This window comes from Entelurus aequoreus, linkage group LG05 (genome assembly GCF_033978785.1).
Source record: "Entelurus aequoreus isolate RoL-2023_Sb linkage group LG05, RoL_Eaeq_v1.1, whole genome shotgun sequence".
Classification (NCBI taxonomy): Eukaryota; Metazoa; Chordata; class Actinopteri; order Syngnathiformes; family Syngnathidae; genus Entelurus; species Entelurus aequoreus.
The window spans coordinates 22,658,435-22,675,409 of record NC_084735.1 but is presented as its reverse complement, the minus strand read 5'-3'; the positions used below and the strand labels follow the sequence as shown (position 1 = coordinate 22,675,409).

Genomic DNA, 16,975 nt, shown 5'->3' with positions numbered 1-16,975 from the left:
TGCTGAGTGCCAAGCAGTGAGGTAATGGCTCCCATTTTTATAGTCTTTGGTATGATTCGGCTGGGGTTTGAACTCACAAAAATGTACATCTTTCCCAGCCTAGAACTTAAAGAAAATTATTTTAACCCATATGAAACCATCTGGTCAAGATGCCACCCGAACGCCTCCCTAGGGAGGTGTTTCGGGCACGTCCGACCGGTAGGAGGCCACGGGGAAGACCCAGGACACGCTGGGAAGACTATCTCTCCCGGCTGGCCTGGGAACGCCTTGGGATCCCCTGGGAGGAGCTGGACGAAGTGGCTGGGGAGAGGGAAGTCTGGGCTTCCCTGCTTAGGCTGCTGCCCCCGCGACCCGACCTCGGATAAGCGGAAGAAGATGGATGGATGGATGAAACCATAGTGACACATTGTATTTTCCAAAAGGTTTATTATACAGCTTTGCCGTCATGCTTTTGAATTTTGTGAACAATAATTTTTCAACATCAAATTATGCTGAAAATGTAATTGAAAAAACATTTGTGAGCAAAATTTTTGTTTAAATTTCAGTTTGTCACAATACAGTGGTTTAAAATTCAGTGTTTAAAAATCATTGTAAAAATAAAAAATAAAAAAGATTCAGTGCAGAAGTATTTAGCACGTCAAAACTCCAGACCCACTTCCGATTGGCCAATGTCACGTGACTGAAAACCTGACCCCTCATTGGCTTGTTTTGAGACCGGCTCAATTGCTTCAGTCTTAATTTACCGGAAGTGGGTGTTTGCAATTAATTTTTGTGACTGAATTTTTACGCACTGTATTTTAACAAACTGAATTTTTATACACCAAAATTGTTGTCAGCATACATTTTATGTAAAAAAAACGTAAGTTAATATTAATTCTTTAGAGGTTTCTGAAAATAAAGAGAACTGACACAATGTCGACGGTGTTCCACTGGTATCGATACCAAGATAGACATTTGGCTCGACCCTCACGGCTTCCCCAAAATGGCAGCGTTTCAGGTAAAAAAAACTGCGAATAAGCTAGCTCATTTCCTCAAGCTTAATTTTTGGCAGTAAAAAGTATTTTTTTTAAATCTTTTTGACAAGTGTAGCCCTTTACTCTGGTGTCGAATATTAGCAAACTGTTTTCTATACTTCCCGAATGAGCTCGTTCATTAAAAAAAACAAGCCAGGAAAATATTGCTAGCTGGCTTTTACACTACTGAAAATGCTAATAATTATGAAAATAAATGTCACTATTTATATTATTTTCAGTGAGTATATCTTCTTCGCTTCAGTTCAAAGTACATGTGTGGTATTAAGCACGACAAACGTGCTTAATGTTAGTTTTTTGTATTTTTAAATAAGGAATGCCCGTTAACAATGTAAGACAAGTAACATCACCCATCTTCGACATGAATTAATATTATTTTAGTACGAAACATATATGTATTGTATCTTAATTATTAACGTTATAATTAACAATAATAAAAGTAGAAGTGACCATCAAATGTGTGTGTACCCAAACAGTCGCCACGAGCTGCGAACGCAGCCGATAATTGCCGAGCGTCGCCGAGCCCAGTAGATGCACAAAGCAGCACCACGGGAAACCTCACTCCTGTTGTCCGCCGAGCTGTGCTGTTGTCGCCTTCTGTTCTACCGCGGTCGTTAAAAGGAGAGAAAAGGTGGTTTACCACAAAAAAAAACAACAACACTTCTCTGCATCCTCATTTGACGAAGGTAAGCTTCTCGCACCACTGCAACAATATTTAGCATTTTCATTGCTGACAGGATTGGGTCCAAAACGGGGATGCATGCGTTTGGACCTCATTTAGGGCGTGTGAGCACAGGAGCAGACTTGATGGGCTTAAAATCACCTCCACACCATGGTGGCTAATTTACTGCTCATTATTTCACACACACACACAGACCCTCCCTCCTTCCACCCATTCATCCTGAATGTCCTGATGCTTGCATGCCTTTGTCCAGCCTGTGTGGAGTTCTGATCCAGCAAAGTGCTGGTTGCCTTCCAACATCCCAAAGTGTCAATGGTGGAGCCGGGCTGCCAGGTGTGGCAGTGAAACATTCACAGTGTTGGAAGTTGGGAGTGTGGTATGGCGGGGGGACACTCTCCCATCAGCCTCCATTCTTTTTTTCCCTCTATCACCATGGTGACTTCTCCTCCGCCCCCTTTTCTTCTAAAAGGAAGTGGGCCAGGCGGCATGCATGTTGGTGGTCCCGACACACCCTAAAGGTCTGCACCATCAGCTGCATGGAGGATAAGGTTGGGGAGGGGGGTAAGTAGTAAGTACACACACAATCCCCCCACCCCCTCCCAGCCCGGCACCCTGCAACACCATTTTGACTGGTGTCGTGTTTGCAAGTGCTAACCACTGAGATGGATGATACAGAAAGCTGTAGACAAAAAGTGTAAGAATGACGGAGACTCTACATCTCCTCCTCCTCCTCCTCGCTGAGTGGGCGGGACAAAAGCGCAGGCGGCTGGCTGACAGGATGGAATCTGCATCGCCGCTGCTGCACGCTTGTTGTGTGTCAGCACACACTTGCTAATTGGAGCTGAATGGCGAGGCGGCGGGACAGCAGTGGCCGCAACATCTGCAGTCAGAAGGTGTTCCACGTTCCTTCCGGACAAGGCTGGTGCCTTCACACTAGTATTTCAGTCGTGGTTGTTGGTACGTACTAGGGATGTCCGATGATATTGGACTGCCTATATTATAGGCCGATAAATGCTTCAAAATGTAATATCGAAAATTATCTATGTTTGTTTAAAAAAGTAAAATGTATGACTTTTTAAAACGCTGCTGTGTACACGGACGTAGGGAGAAGTACAGAGCGCCAATAAACCTTAAAGGCACTGCCTTTGCGTGCCGGCCCAGTCACATAATATCTACGGTTTTTCACACACACACAAGTGAATGCAAACCATACTTGGTCAACAGCCATACAGGTCACACTGAAGGTGTGACCTTATAAACAACGTATAAACAACTTTAACACTGTTACAAATATGCGCCACACTGTGAACCCACACCAAACAAGAATGACAAACACATTTCGGGAGAACATCCGCACCGTAACACAACATAAACACAGCAGAACAAATACCCAGAACCCCTTGCAGCACTGACTCTTCCGGGACGCTACAATATACACACCCCGCCCACCTCAACCTCCTCATGCTCTCTCAGGGAGAGCATGTCCCAAATTCCGAGCTGCTGTCTTGAGGCATGTTAGAAAAAAATAATGCACTTTGTGACTTCAATAATAAATATGGCAGTGCCATGTCGGCATTTTTTCCCATAACTTGAGTTGATTTATTTTGGAAAACCTTGTTACATTGTTTAATGCATCCAGCGGGGCATCACAACAAAATTAGGCATAATAATGTGTTAATTCCACAACTGTATATATCGGTATCGGTTGATATCGGTATCGGTAATTAAGAATTGGACAATATCGGAATATCGGATATCGGCAAAAAAGCCCAAAGATTATCAGAAATCCTCTCGGGCACATGTGGCAAACTCAAGGCCCGAGAGCCACATCTGGCCCGCCACATCATTTTAAGTGGCCCGCCACGTTATTCAATGTGGTCTTTCACGATATTTAATTGTCACGGGTGGTTACACCAGGCCGTGCCTTTATGTTGCGTTTTGTTAGCGTTCTCCGGTGTTTTTGTGTTAGTTCCTGTCCTGTGCTTTTATTTTGGTGGCCCTTCCGGTTTTGTTGGTGTTTTCCCCTGGCTGCTTCACAGCATTTCCCCTCACCTGTTTTCTGTTTGCAATCAAGACTGTTTAAGTTGATCCTTTTCCCTACCTTGGTTGTCGGGACATTGTTAACTACACTGCAAAAACTGAAATCTAAATAAGATTAAATATCTCAAATAAGGGTGATATTTGCTTATTTTCTGTCTGATAAGATAATTCTTCTCACTAAGCAGATTTTATGTTCGTGTTTTACTTGTTTTAAGGGTTTTGGTCTTAAATGATATCAGTAAGATATTACAGCTTGTTGCTGAGATTTGATGACCTATATTGAGTAAAACATGCTTGGAACTAGAATTTCTACTGATGCAAAGCTGTGTCATCAACACTAACAAGTATAAAACTACTTTTTTAAAGTAATAATTTCTTACTTCAAGCATGAAGAAAAAAAATCATGATGCCGAGCGCATATCATTATGTCAAGATAATGGCACTAGCATTTACTTAATTTAAGAATATTTTTCAACATATTGAGCAAAAAGGTCTTTTTTTTTCTACCAAGAAAAGTGCACTTGTTATTAGTGAGAATATACTTATTTTAAGGTATTTTTGGGTTCATTGAGGTTAGCTAATTTGACTTGTTTTGGAAAGTCTTGACAAGCCGAATTTTCTTTTCATAATTTTGCTTAGTTCAAATAAAATACCCCTAATTTTTGGATTTTTTTTTTTCTTGTTTTTGAACACTGACTTTTTGCAGTGTACTCTCTGTTGTACTGGTGACTATTGACGATCCTTTGATGCCAAGCTCTTGTACACTCCAACTTTGTGGAGGCCGTCTGCTCCACAATTCCTGTGAGTGTTTTGCTGGCTTTCAGCAGTTTTCTTTCATAGTCTGTCCCGTAGTCGGGCAGAGTACTTTCCCATTGCTCTCGCTTTTTGTTCTATTATTATATTATTAATAAATCCCCTTTTTTACCTCACGCTACCACCTCGTTTGTCTGCATCCTTAAAATCACAACAACCTCCTGCGTCTTCCACGACGCACCGCTTGACATGAATGTGGTCCTCCACGTCATTTGATGTGGTCCACCACTGCATTTATTGTGGCCTGATACGTCATTTAACGTGGTCTGCCACATAATTTAACGTAGTCCGCCACATAATTTAATGTGGTCTTTCACGTTATTTAATGTGGCCCGCCACATAATTTATGTGGCCTACCACGTTTTTGAACGTCGTCTGCCACATCATTCAATGTGGACTTTCTCGTTATTTAACGTGCCCGGATACATCACTTGACGTGGTCTTCCATGTAATTTAACATACAGTCGCGATCAAAAGTTTACATACACTTGTAAAGAACATAATGTCATGGCTGGCTTGAGTTTCCAATACTTTCTACAACTCTTATTTTTTTGTGATAGAGTGATTGCAGCACATACTTGTTGGTCACAAAAAACATTCATGAAGTTTGCTTCTTTTATGAATTTATTATGGGTCTACTGAAAATGTGACTAAATCTGCTCGGTCAAAAGTATACATACAGCAACGTTAATATTTGCTTACATGTCCCTTGGCAAGTTTCACTGCAATAATGCGCTTTCGGTAGCCATCCACAAGCTTCTGGTTGAATTTTTGACCACTCCTCTTGACGAAAATGGTGCAGTTCAGCTAAATGTGTTGGTTTTCTGACATGGACTTCTTTCTTCAGCATTGTCCACACGTTTAAGTCAGGACTTTGGGAAGGCCATTCTAAAACCTTAATTCTAGCCTGATTTAGCCATTCCTTTACCACTTTTGACGTGTGTTTGGGGTCATTGTCCTGTTGGAACACCCAACTGCACCCAAGACCCAACCAAGATTTTAGGTTGTCCTGAAGAATTTGGAGGTAATCCTCCTTTTTCATTGTCCCATTTAAAGCACCACTTCCATTGGCAGAAAAACAGGCTCAGAGCATAATACTACCACCACCATGCTTGATGGAAGGATTGGTGTTCCTGGGATTAAAGGCCGCACCTTTTCTCCTCCAAACATATTGCTGGGTATTGTGACCAAACAGCTCAATTTTTGTTTCATTGTTTCAGTATTGTAAAAGCTTGTTTTTGATACTAAATATTATAATATGCCTTTCACAGTTATTAAATTCAGTTTTACACATTAAATAACATTTACAGACGTCTGTGGTACGGTACACAGCATGGCATTACACAACATTGTGTCTTGTCAAGGCATCTTCCTGCTGGGAAATGTTGAGTAATGTGAAACAGCACCCTCTGCAGGACTCTTTCTCTACTGCAGATAGCACCATTAAAGAAGAATTGCATACATTTAAAGCAGAGTGGACTTTGTAAATGGGCGGAGGTCTACTGTCCTGCAAAAAGGCAAGTCAAAGAACCTTTATATGTGACAGGAGTGCTATTCCTTTGTAAAAGGGCCTGCTGCCGCAAAAAGGCGAGTCAAAGATCCTGTATGTGACAGGTGCTCCATCCATGCTGCTATTAGGAACCTGCTGCAAAAGCATTCCTCCCTTTTGAATAGATCTCAAAGTCTGACACAAAACACAATAACCTTCCTCTTGTTTTGTGTGTTTTCTCTTTTTCTTCCAGACTGACAAAGATGATGAGAGGGATGGCGTGTGTGTTGCTGGGCAACCTGCTCTTCACGGGTAAGCACAAATGTGACGGCTCGCCTGGGAGGTGGTCAGTTGAGATTCCATGCGAAGCTCATCACAGAGCACTTACCCTGCCTTTTTTGTGCTGACTCACCTGGAATACTGTTAGCTGTGGCAACATGGCGACACATGTAACCCATGTGCAAGCTTAAGATTTACTATGGGTCCAAAAGGACTCCGCTCATAAAAGTGTCATAAGTCAGCAATACATGTCTATTTTTTGACTTTCAAAGCTTGAAACTTCAAATCTTTCAATTGATATCAAGTTTTTATTATTACAAAAGGGTTTTTGTTTGGGTGATTACATCATTGAATAGGTCAATAATTCATGACAACATTGATTTTGATACAGGTAGGGATGGGTACAAATTTTCGGTACTTTTGTGTGTGTTAGGGTTGTCTCAATACCAAAATGTATTTTGATACTTTTCGATACTTTTCTAAATAAAGGGGACCACAAAAAAATTGCATTATTGGCTTTATTTTAACAACAAATCTTAGGGTACATTAAACATCTATTTCTTATTGCAATCAAAGAACAATTTAGTCCTTAAATAAAATAGTGGACATACAAGACAACTTGTCTTTTAGTAGTAAGTAAACAAACAAAGGCTCCTAATTAGTCTGCTGATGTATGCAGTAACATATTGTGTCATTCCCCATTCTATTATTTTGTCAAAATTACAAAGGACAAACTGTACAAAATATTATTAATCTACATCTTTCTGTGTGGAGTTTGCATGTTCTCCCCGTGACTGCGTGGGTTATCTCCGGGTACTCCGGCTTCCTCCCACCTCCAAAGACATGCACCTGGGGATAGGTTGATTGGCAACACTAAATGGGCCCTAGTGTGTGAATGTGAGTGTGAATGTTGTCTGTCTATCTGTGTTGGCCCTGTGATGAGGTGGCGACTTGTCCAGGGTGAACCCCGCCTTCCGCCCGAATGCAGCTGAGATAGGCTCCAGCACCCGCCTCTACCCCGAAAAGGGACAAGCGGTAGAAAATGGATGGATGGATGTTCATTTACTGTTAATATCCGGTTATTTTCCATTTCAACATGTTCTATCTACACTTCTGTTAAAATGTAATAATCCCTTATTTTTCTGGATACTTTACATTAGTTTTGGATGATAACACAAATTTAGGTGTCGATCCGATACAAAGTAGTTACAGGGTCATATATTAGTGATTATTTAAGTTCTCATTTGTCCAGGGACGTATTTCCTGAGTTTATGAATATAATATTACCGTAATTTAAAAAAAGAAAAAAGATTTTGTGACCATAAAAAATATTGATGTAGTATCATAGTAGTATCGACTAGATACGCTCTTGTACTTGTTATCATTACAGTGGATGTCAGGTGTAGATCCACCCATGGCATTTGTTTACATTGTGACGCCGGTGAGCTATCGTATCCTCCTACGGTGTGTAGTGAAGCATGTTTAGCTCTTCCTCGTCCTGCAGGGATGATACTTGTAAAAACTCACTTTATTTGTCGCCGTGGAGGAGAGGATTAGTGACGGATGGACATTAGCCGCCAACTGCCCTGAGATCGGTAGGTTGTGAGTTCAAACCCCAGAGTCATACCAAAGACTATAAAAATGGGACCCATTACCTCCCTGCTTGGCACTCAGCATCAAGGGTTGGAATTGGGGGTTAAATCACCAAAAATGATTCCCGGGCGCGGCCACCGCTGGTGCTCACTGCTCCCCTCGCCTCCCAGGGGTGATCAAGGGTGATGGGTCAAATGCAGAGAATAATTTTGCCACACCTGGTGTGTGTGTGTGACAATCATTGGTACTTTAACTTTAACTAGCTAGTCATGTTTTAAAACACCTCTTCCTGAGGGCGTTTCAGTGTTACCTTTATCGTCAGTTTTTAAGCCAAAATGCGTCCGTTCTCCCTTTTCTGTCTACACACTGTGTCTGCTTGTAAGTACTCCGTGATTGTGCGCTGCTGAACATGCTCCTCTGCTTGTAAAAAAACGGCAATGTCACGACGTGACGACGACGCCCCGTCATGCCTGTACTATACTCTTTTCAAAAAGAGTATAGTACCGTTTTTTATTCATTAGTACCGCGAAATCATACCAGTACCGGTATACCATACAACCCTGAACCATGGATTGATTAACGTGGACCCCGACTTAAACAAGTTGAAAAATTTATTGGGGTCTTAACATTTAGTGGTCAATTGTACGGAATATGTACTGTACTGTGCAATCTACTAATAAAAGTCTCAATCAATCAAAAAAAAAACCTAGTGTGTGTTAATGAATATTCATTGATTTTGATAATAAAATACAATTTTATCGCAAAATTAAAAAAAATAGCTGATTATGACAAATTCTATGCACTTGTTATACAGTATCTTGTTCTATTGTCACATTTCTAAGTATGTAGATATGACATTAAGTTGCATTTACAAATCCAAGATGTTAAATGACACTTAAGTATAGTTTATGGTGTGTTGTTTTGTTTTTACTGTGCTCCAGAAAGTGTTAATACTGTAAGTATTGTAATTACGACACACCAGCTTTTTGATTATAACGTGCATCTTAGTTGTCGTTTTCATTCGCAAATTTGGAGGTGTTAAAGCCGCCATGTAAAATCGTTAATGCTAAAAGCAATGCCAATGTATACCTTAGCATCAAGCTTGCGCATTTTTGGAAAATTGAAGCCTTCTTCGACTTACATTTGAGTGTTTTTTGAGTCAGTTACTTTGTTGGCATTGAAAATTGTGACATTACCTAGAGGTAGCATGACTGAGTTCGCTGGAGGGATCACTATGTACCAAAGTGCTCAAAGAGCACTGGCTTAGTCGGCAAATGGGAGTGACGCCACGCGCAACCCAGGTACCGAAACATGGAACCGTTGGATTTTACGTGGTGCCCCGTAGGAGTCAGTGCCAAAAAAGTACCAGATTCAGTACCCATCCCTGAATACAGTAGACAACAAAAGATTATGTTTACATAGCCTACTGAACTAGAATGAGAGGTGAGGTTGAGTTCATTGAGTTCACAGTTCATCTTGTATATAACTGCCAGAGGTATTTTTTTATTGTATTTGCAGTGGTCTAATGGCAGTTTAACTCATTTACGCTCATCAAAGCGAAGAAGAATTATGCTCATGATTTTCTGAAGCCAAGCCAAGGGTTAAGGGGCACAATTACACCAAAACAATATTTTCTTGTTTTTCATTCGGCAAGAATGGGATTTATTTGGTTTTCATGTAAAAAGCATAGTGATATACCAGGATTACAGTCTGTTGAAAAATAGCAGTTATAATGGAAGTCAATTGGGCCGAAAGAGAAAGTGTGTACCGTATTTTTCGGACTATAAGTCACAGTTTTTTTTCATAGTTTGGCCGGGGGTGCGACTTATACTCAGGAGCGACTTATGTGTGAAATTATTAACACATTAGCGTAAAATATCAAATAATATTATTTAGCTCATTCACGTAAGAGACTAGACATATAAGATTTCATGGGATTTAGCGATTCGGAGTGACAGATTGTTTGGTAAACGTATAGCATGTTCTATATGTTATAGTTATTTGAATGACTCTTACCATAATATGTTACGTTAACATACCAGGCACGTTCTCAGTTAGTTATTTATGCCTCATACTACGTACAATTACTCAGCCTGTTGTTCCCTAATCTTTATTTATTTTAACTTGCCTTTCAAATGTCTATTCTTAGTGTTGAGTTTTATCAAATAAATTTCCCCCAAAAATGCGACTTATACTACAGTGCGACTTATATAGGTTTTTTTCCTTCTTTAATATGCATTTTCGGCTGTTGCGACTTATACTCCGAAAAATACGGTATACTTTATGTTTATATCATTGTAATCAAAAACACAATGCAATTCTATAAATAAATAAAAACTCCAAGGCGAAATTTCAGACCACTAACCTTCAAACTGAACAGTCATATCGCATAAGGAACACATGTAACACCTGTTTTACAAAACCCAAACCCAGTGAAGTTGGCACGTTGTGTAAATGGTAAATAAAAACAGAATACATCCATCCATCCATTTTCTACCGCTTGTCCCGTTCGGGGAGTGCTGGAGCCTATCTCAGGGGGTGCTGGAGCCTATCTCAGCTGCTTCGGGCGGAAGGCGGGGTACACCCTGGACATGTCCCCACCTCATCGCAGGGCCAACACAGAGAGACAGACAACATTCACACTCCAAAATAGAATACAATGATTTGCAAATCATTTTCAACTTATATTCAATTGAATAGACTGCAAAGACAAGATATTTAATGTTCGAACTGAGGAACGTATTTTTTTTTTTTACAAATAATCATTAACTTAGAATTTAATGGCAGCAACACATTGCAAAAAAGTTGACACAGGGGCATTTTTACCACTGTGTTACATGGCCTTTCCTTTTAACAACACTCAGTAAATGTTTGGTAACTGAGGAGACCAATTTTTGAAGCTTTTCAGGTGGAATTCTTTCCCATTCTTGCTTGATGTACAGCTTAAGTTGGTCAACAGTCCGGGGTCTCCATTGTGGTATTTTAGGTTTCATAATGCGCCACACATTTTCAATGGGAGACAGGTCTGGACTACAGGCACGACGTCCACAGTTTCCAAAAAAAATTTGAAATGTGGACTCTTTAGACCACAGAACAATTTTTCCACTTTGCATCAGTCCATCTTAGATGAGCTCGGGCCCAGCCAAGCCGGCGGTGTTTCTGGGTGTTGTTGATAAATGGCTTTTGCTTTGCATAATATAGTTTTAACTTGCACTTACAAATGTAGCGACCAACTGTAGTTACTGACAGTGGTTTTCTGAAGTGTTCCTGGGCCCATGTGGTGATATCCTTTACACATTGATGTTGGTTTTTGATTGCCTGAGGGATCGAAGGTCATGGGCATTCAATGTTGGTTTTCAGCCTTGCTGCTTACGTGCAGATATTTCTGAAGATTCTCTTAACCTCATGATGATGTTAAGGAACGTAGATGGTGAAATCCCTAAATGCCTTGCAATAGCTGGTTGAAAAATGTTGTTCTTAAATAATTTTCTCACGCATTTGTTCACAAAGTTGTGACCCTCGCCCTATCCTTGTTTCATGGAAGCTGCTTTTATACCCAATCATGGCCCCCACCTGTTCCCAATTAGCCTTTTCACCTGTGGGATGTTCCAAATAGGTGTTTGATGAGTATTCCTCAACTTTCTCAGTCCTTTTTGCCACTTGTGCCAGCTTTTTTGAAACATGTTGCAGGCGTCAAATTCCAAATGAAAAAAATAAAGTTTTCCAGTTTGAACGTTGTCTTTGCAGTCTATTCAATTGAATATAGTTTGAAAAGGATTAGCAAAACATTGTATTCTGTTTTTATTTACCAATTACACAACGTGCCAACTTCACTGGTTTTGGGTTTTGTAGGCCCTCGGGGGTCCAAAAAGGTTGATGTTAATTTCATCTTGTCTGTTCTTTCTTTCATTCGCAGTTGCATCAGCGTCGCTGAAAGGTAAACTTAAAATGTCCACATTATCCCAGTGCACCGTTTGATGACTTAAACACCAATTATTGTCTTGTGTTCTCCGTCTAGTCAGAGAAGAACACAGGACGGCCTTCTTCGGCGAAGATATTCACATCGACATCCCGCCCGGCGACGTCGGCGAGGTGGTGTTCACACCCAGGACCAATAAGTCCTCCCATGTGGTTCTTCTTCGCTCGGGCGTAGTGGTGGACCAACGAGGGCGCCTCAATTCTTTTGGCCACCTGGTGTTGGAGGACGTGCAGGAGGAGGACGAGGGCGTCTACTTAGTCAGCAAAAGCGGCCATCTGCTAAAGCGCCTTGTCCTCATCGTCAGAGGTAAAGACGCACACCTACCGCCGTCGTTCAAGGTTCATGTGGTGTTTTTTTGTCTGCGCTTGTTTAGACTGCGCCGTGGAGCAGGTGGTCAAATACGGAGACACGTACTACATCCACTTGAACCAGGTGAAAGGTCCAATCAGCCTGGAGTTCAGGTACGCCGGTCGAGAATAAATCGCCTAGTAGAGGGTAGGGTTTACCGTATTTCCTTGAATTGGCGCAGGGAATATAGTATTTGCACGTCTAGAATTACTGCCGGGTCAAACTCGTTCCTCAAAATAATTAACGCATGCTTGGCCTTATCGCCGGTTCATTATTAACGCAGGATCAAATTCGTTTCGCAAAATATTAATTTTATTATCACATGTCTATAATTTTCGCCGGGTCAAACTCGTTTCGCAAAATATTTAGCATATGTCTAGAACTTCCGCCGGGTCAAATTCGTTACGTCACGAGTGATGATTTACCTGTCCTCCTTTTCAAAATGGAGGAAGCTGATTTCAGTAGTTTGCAATCGCACAAAGGAAAACAGATAAAGAGTTATTCAGTAGGATTTAAAGTCCAAGCTATTGAATACCGGTACGGTATGCTAAAAAGAACAGTAAGCAGCTATGTTTTATTAATATACCGTAGCTGCGTGTGTCAAATACGGTATGAGTCATTAAATGACTCCCGCCTCCTGGTGGTAGAGGGCGCTAGTGATCCTTCTTGCGACTTCCGGTACTGCAGAAGAAGTGACAACACGCAGCAACAGATCGTCTTTTTTTTCCTCTCGCCTGAACTTTTAACATGGAGGATTACATACCGGTATCTAAAATAAAACAGTTTTCTAAACTGGACTTTCAATCGAAGCAGGAGGTAATAATTAAAGGAATATCTCCATCGAGACAGAGAGACTTTTAAAACTGAAGAAAGAAAATAAGAAAGACTTCTATAAACAAGTTATCGATGCTTTTGGTCAGAAGGAGCTGCAAATGGACTCCATTTATAAGTACAGGTAAGACCATAATAACGTTTTTTTTCTTAAATGTGCTTTTCATGATGGTATGCTTACATCACACTCAAAGCGCACGCCTAAATTTACCGCATTCCTTTTGGTAAACACCGGAGTGAGAAGAGGTTTTAAAATAATTAGCGCATGCACGGCCATCCCGCAGGCTTCCGGTAAACGGCGGAGTGACAGGAGGTTTTAAATTAATTAGCACCCCTGCGGCTATTCAAGGAAATACGGTAAGCGGTATATGAATTCTGAATCTGGTTTGGTTCAGTTTGGTACAAAGGCATACACCTTAACTGAGGGACAGGAAGTGTAACAAAAACAGTGCCTGCCTTTGGCGAGCGGGAGTCACGGCTCGCGATAGTGCCAAGGAGAAGTCAGAGTTTGAAACCCTCTTCCGTCTTGGTAACACTTGGTCTTCCAATTGAAATATGTATTGGGAAATACGCGACAAGCTAGAACTACTCATGCTGCATGCCAAGCAATAAGAAACTTTACCTCATTTTAAATAATTTTCAAAGATTTATATTTATGGTATTTTCCGGACTATAGAGTGCATATAGGGCGCACCCACAAAATTTTAGAAGAAAAAAATGTTTTTCTCATATATTAGCCGCATCAGACTATAAGCCCCAGATACACTACCGTTCAAAAGTTTGGGGTCACATTGAAATGTCCTTATTTTTTAAGGAAAAGCACTGTACTTTTCAATGAAGATAACTTTAAACTAGTCTTAACTTTAAAGAAATACACTCTATACATTGTTAATGTGGCAAATGACTATTCTAGCTGCAAATGTCTGGTTTTTGGTGCAATATCTACATAGGTGTATAGAGGCCCATTTCCAGCAACTATCACTCCAGTGTTCTAATGGTACAATGTGTTTGCTCATTGGCTCAGAAGGCTAATTGATGATTAGAAAACCCTTGTGCAATCATGTTCACACATCTGAAAACATTTTAGCTCGTTACAGAAGCTGCAAAACTGACCTCCCTTTGAGCAGATTGAGTTTCTGGAGCATCACATTTGTGGGGTCAATTAAAGGCTCAAAATGGCCAGAAAAAGATAACTTTCTCTGAAACTCGACAGTCTATTCTTGTTCTTAGAAATGAAGGCTATTCCACAAAATTGTTTGGGTGACCCCAAACTTTTGAACGGTAGTGTATATACGTTGTGAAATGAGTTATTTACACAGAAAGTTTCTGTAAATGCTTATTTACATACCTACCGTATTTTTTGTATTATAAGTCGCAGTTTTTTTTCATAGTTTGGCCGGGGGTGCGACATATACTCCGGAGCGACTTATGTGTGAAATTGTTAACACATTACCGTAAAATAGCAAATAATATTATTTATCTCATTCGCGTAAGAGACGAAGCAAATGTCCGCAATCGTCACACACACGTCAGCAATTGTCACACACGTTAACCAATAAGAATTCGGCGGGGGCGAGTCATGGCAGAAGTGCATTGTGGGTCATGGGATGCTAACTGCTGCTACATCCGTAGCTATTAAAATGGATTATTTCAACATTGGCGGTAACTAGGTATGTCCGATAATGGCTTTTTGCTGATATCCGATATTACGAAATTGTCCAACTCTTAATTACCGATACCGATATATACAGTCGTGGAATTAACACATTATTATGCCTAACTTGGAAACCAGATATGGTGAAGATAAGGTCCTTTTTAAAAAATGTTATAAAATAAGATAAATTAATTAAAAACATTTTCTTGAATAAAAAAGAAAGTGAAACAATATAAAAACAGTTACATAGAAACTAGTAATGAATGAAAATTAGTAAAATTAACTGTTAAAGGTTAGTACTATTAGTGGACCAGCAGCACGCACAATCATTTGTGCTTACGGACTGTATCCCTTGCAGACTGTATTGATATATATTGATATATAATGTAGGAACCAGAATATTAATAACAGAAAGAAACAACCCTTTTTTGTGAATGAGTGTAAATGGGGGAGGGAGGTTTTTTGGGTTGGTGCACTAATTGTATGTGTATCTTGTGTTTTTTAAGTTGATTTAATAAAAAAAAAACGATACCGATGATAAAAAAAATGATACAGATAATTTCCGATATTACATTTTAAAGCATTTATCGGCCGATAATATCGGCAGGCCGATATTATCGGACATCTCTAACGGTAACTTATAAAAACTGAGAAGGGCTGAACTAAAATGGCACCGAAAAGGAAATCATATACTGCAGATTACAAGCCGGACATAGTGAAATATGCAGCAGAAAACGGCGATCGAGCAGCAGAAAGAAAGGAAACGGCGCATACCAGAGGCGACACCGGGGAGGAAGATTTCATCGGATTTAGCGATTAGGAGTGACAGATTGTTTGTTTGGTAAACGTATAGCATGTTCTATATGTTATAGTTATTTGAATGACTCTTACCATAATATGTTACGTTAACATACCAGGCACGTTCTCAGTTGGTTATTTATGCCTCATATAGCGTACACTTATTCAGCCTGTTGTTCACTATTCTTTATTTATTTTAAATTGCCTTTCAAATGTCTATTCTTGGTGTTGGATTTTATCAAATAAATTTCCCCAAAAAATGCGACTTATACTCCAGTGCGACGTATATATGTTTTTTTTCCTTCTTTATTGTGCATTTTCGGCCGGTGCCACTTATACTCCGGAGCGACTTATACTCCGAAAAATACGGTAAATTTTTTCCAAACGGTGGCTGTAACACGGCAGTAAAACGGCTGATCAAACAAAACAGAAGTCATCGTCATGGACCTACTAGCTGTGGAAGCGGGCTCTCCAATTAGATAACAGACTCAACAACTCCACGGCGACGTCTTAGTGAATTTACTGAGGAATTTGTGAAACTGAAACAATACGAAAAATAATGGCATTGTAAGTTAATAATACTAACACAGACACTCGTAAACGTGTTAGCATATAAGCTAATGCTAACGACGCTAGCGCCATTACATTACAATAGCACGTACAAATATGCATGAAAACATTCCTACAGACATCACACATGTTCAGTAAGTTTTAGTTGTATTGTAAAACTTACGAACGTTGCCTGGAGTGATGAATGAAAAATCTATATGAAAATAAACACTATGCACGGCTGGAAGAGAAACACTGCACTCCAATTGCTTGGATTTTACTGACGTCACGTCCAGCTCACGTCCCATCCCGTTAGATACGCGTGGTGGTCAAGTTAGCTCGGTTCTCGATGGACATTAGGTGTCAATTAAGCCTTTCTCAAAGAAAAATGCCCTATGTTTGCTTTTTTATTGGCTGTATGGATTGTTCAAATCGCGAAAAATTTTAATGTTTCATCGGAGTTCCTCGAAAGGTAGTCAAAAAGGGCAGAAGAGTGCAAGATTTTACGAAACGGCGTCTAGAAAAGTCCAAGGGAGCAGAGTGGATGAATGCACGAGTTTGCAGTGATCGCTTTAAGTGTTTGTTTGATATACTTGAAATGTTTATTATTTCCCATTGAAGTATTATCTTGATATCATTTGTATTTCTTAAACACATGTTTGCTATAAGTGTTTCAAAAAGCACCAACTTGGCGAGACTAAACCAAAGAAATCAAATGTGAGCAAAACGAAGCTTTCAGCGCATACACACATACTTGCCAACCTTGAGACCTCCGAATTCGGGAGATAGGGGGGGTTGAGGTGGGGGGAGGGGAGGCCGGGTTTGGTGGTAGCGGGGGTGTATATTGTAGCCCGGAAGAGTTAGGGCTGCAAGGGATTCTGGGTATTTG

At 40.3% G+C, this 16,975-nt stretch overlaps 1 protein-coding gene across 2 annotated transcripts in view; it reads left to right on the top strand.

Annotated features, from left to right (window-relative positions):
• The first annotated feature begins 964 nt into the window (after positions 1-964).
• The window catches only part of LOC133650307 (uncharacterized), a 45,594-nt gene continuing 29,583 nt past the window's right edge, over positions 965-16,975 (top strand). The window contains exons 1-6 of one of the 2 annotated variants that reach the window (XM_062047405.1): positions 965-997; positions 1,508-1,717; positions 6,309-6,367; positions 11,844-11,864; positions 11,946-12,212; positions 12,280-12,367. In XM_062047405.1, the coding sequence (XP_061903389.1) occupies positions 6,319-6,367; positions 11,844-11,864; positions 11,946-12,212; positions 12,280-12,367 (425 nt within the window). In that variant the 5' untranslated portion in view covers positions 965-997; positions 1,508-1,717; positions 6,309-6,318. Of the gene's footprint in view, positions 998-1,507; positions 1,718-2,538; positions 2,671-6,308; positions 6,368-11,843; positions 11,865-11,945; positions 12,213-12,279; positions 12,368-16,975 lie in introns of those variants that run through there. The other variant, XM_062047406.1, reaches the window with a different exon arrangement.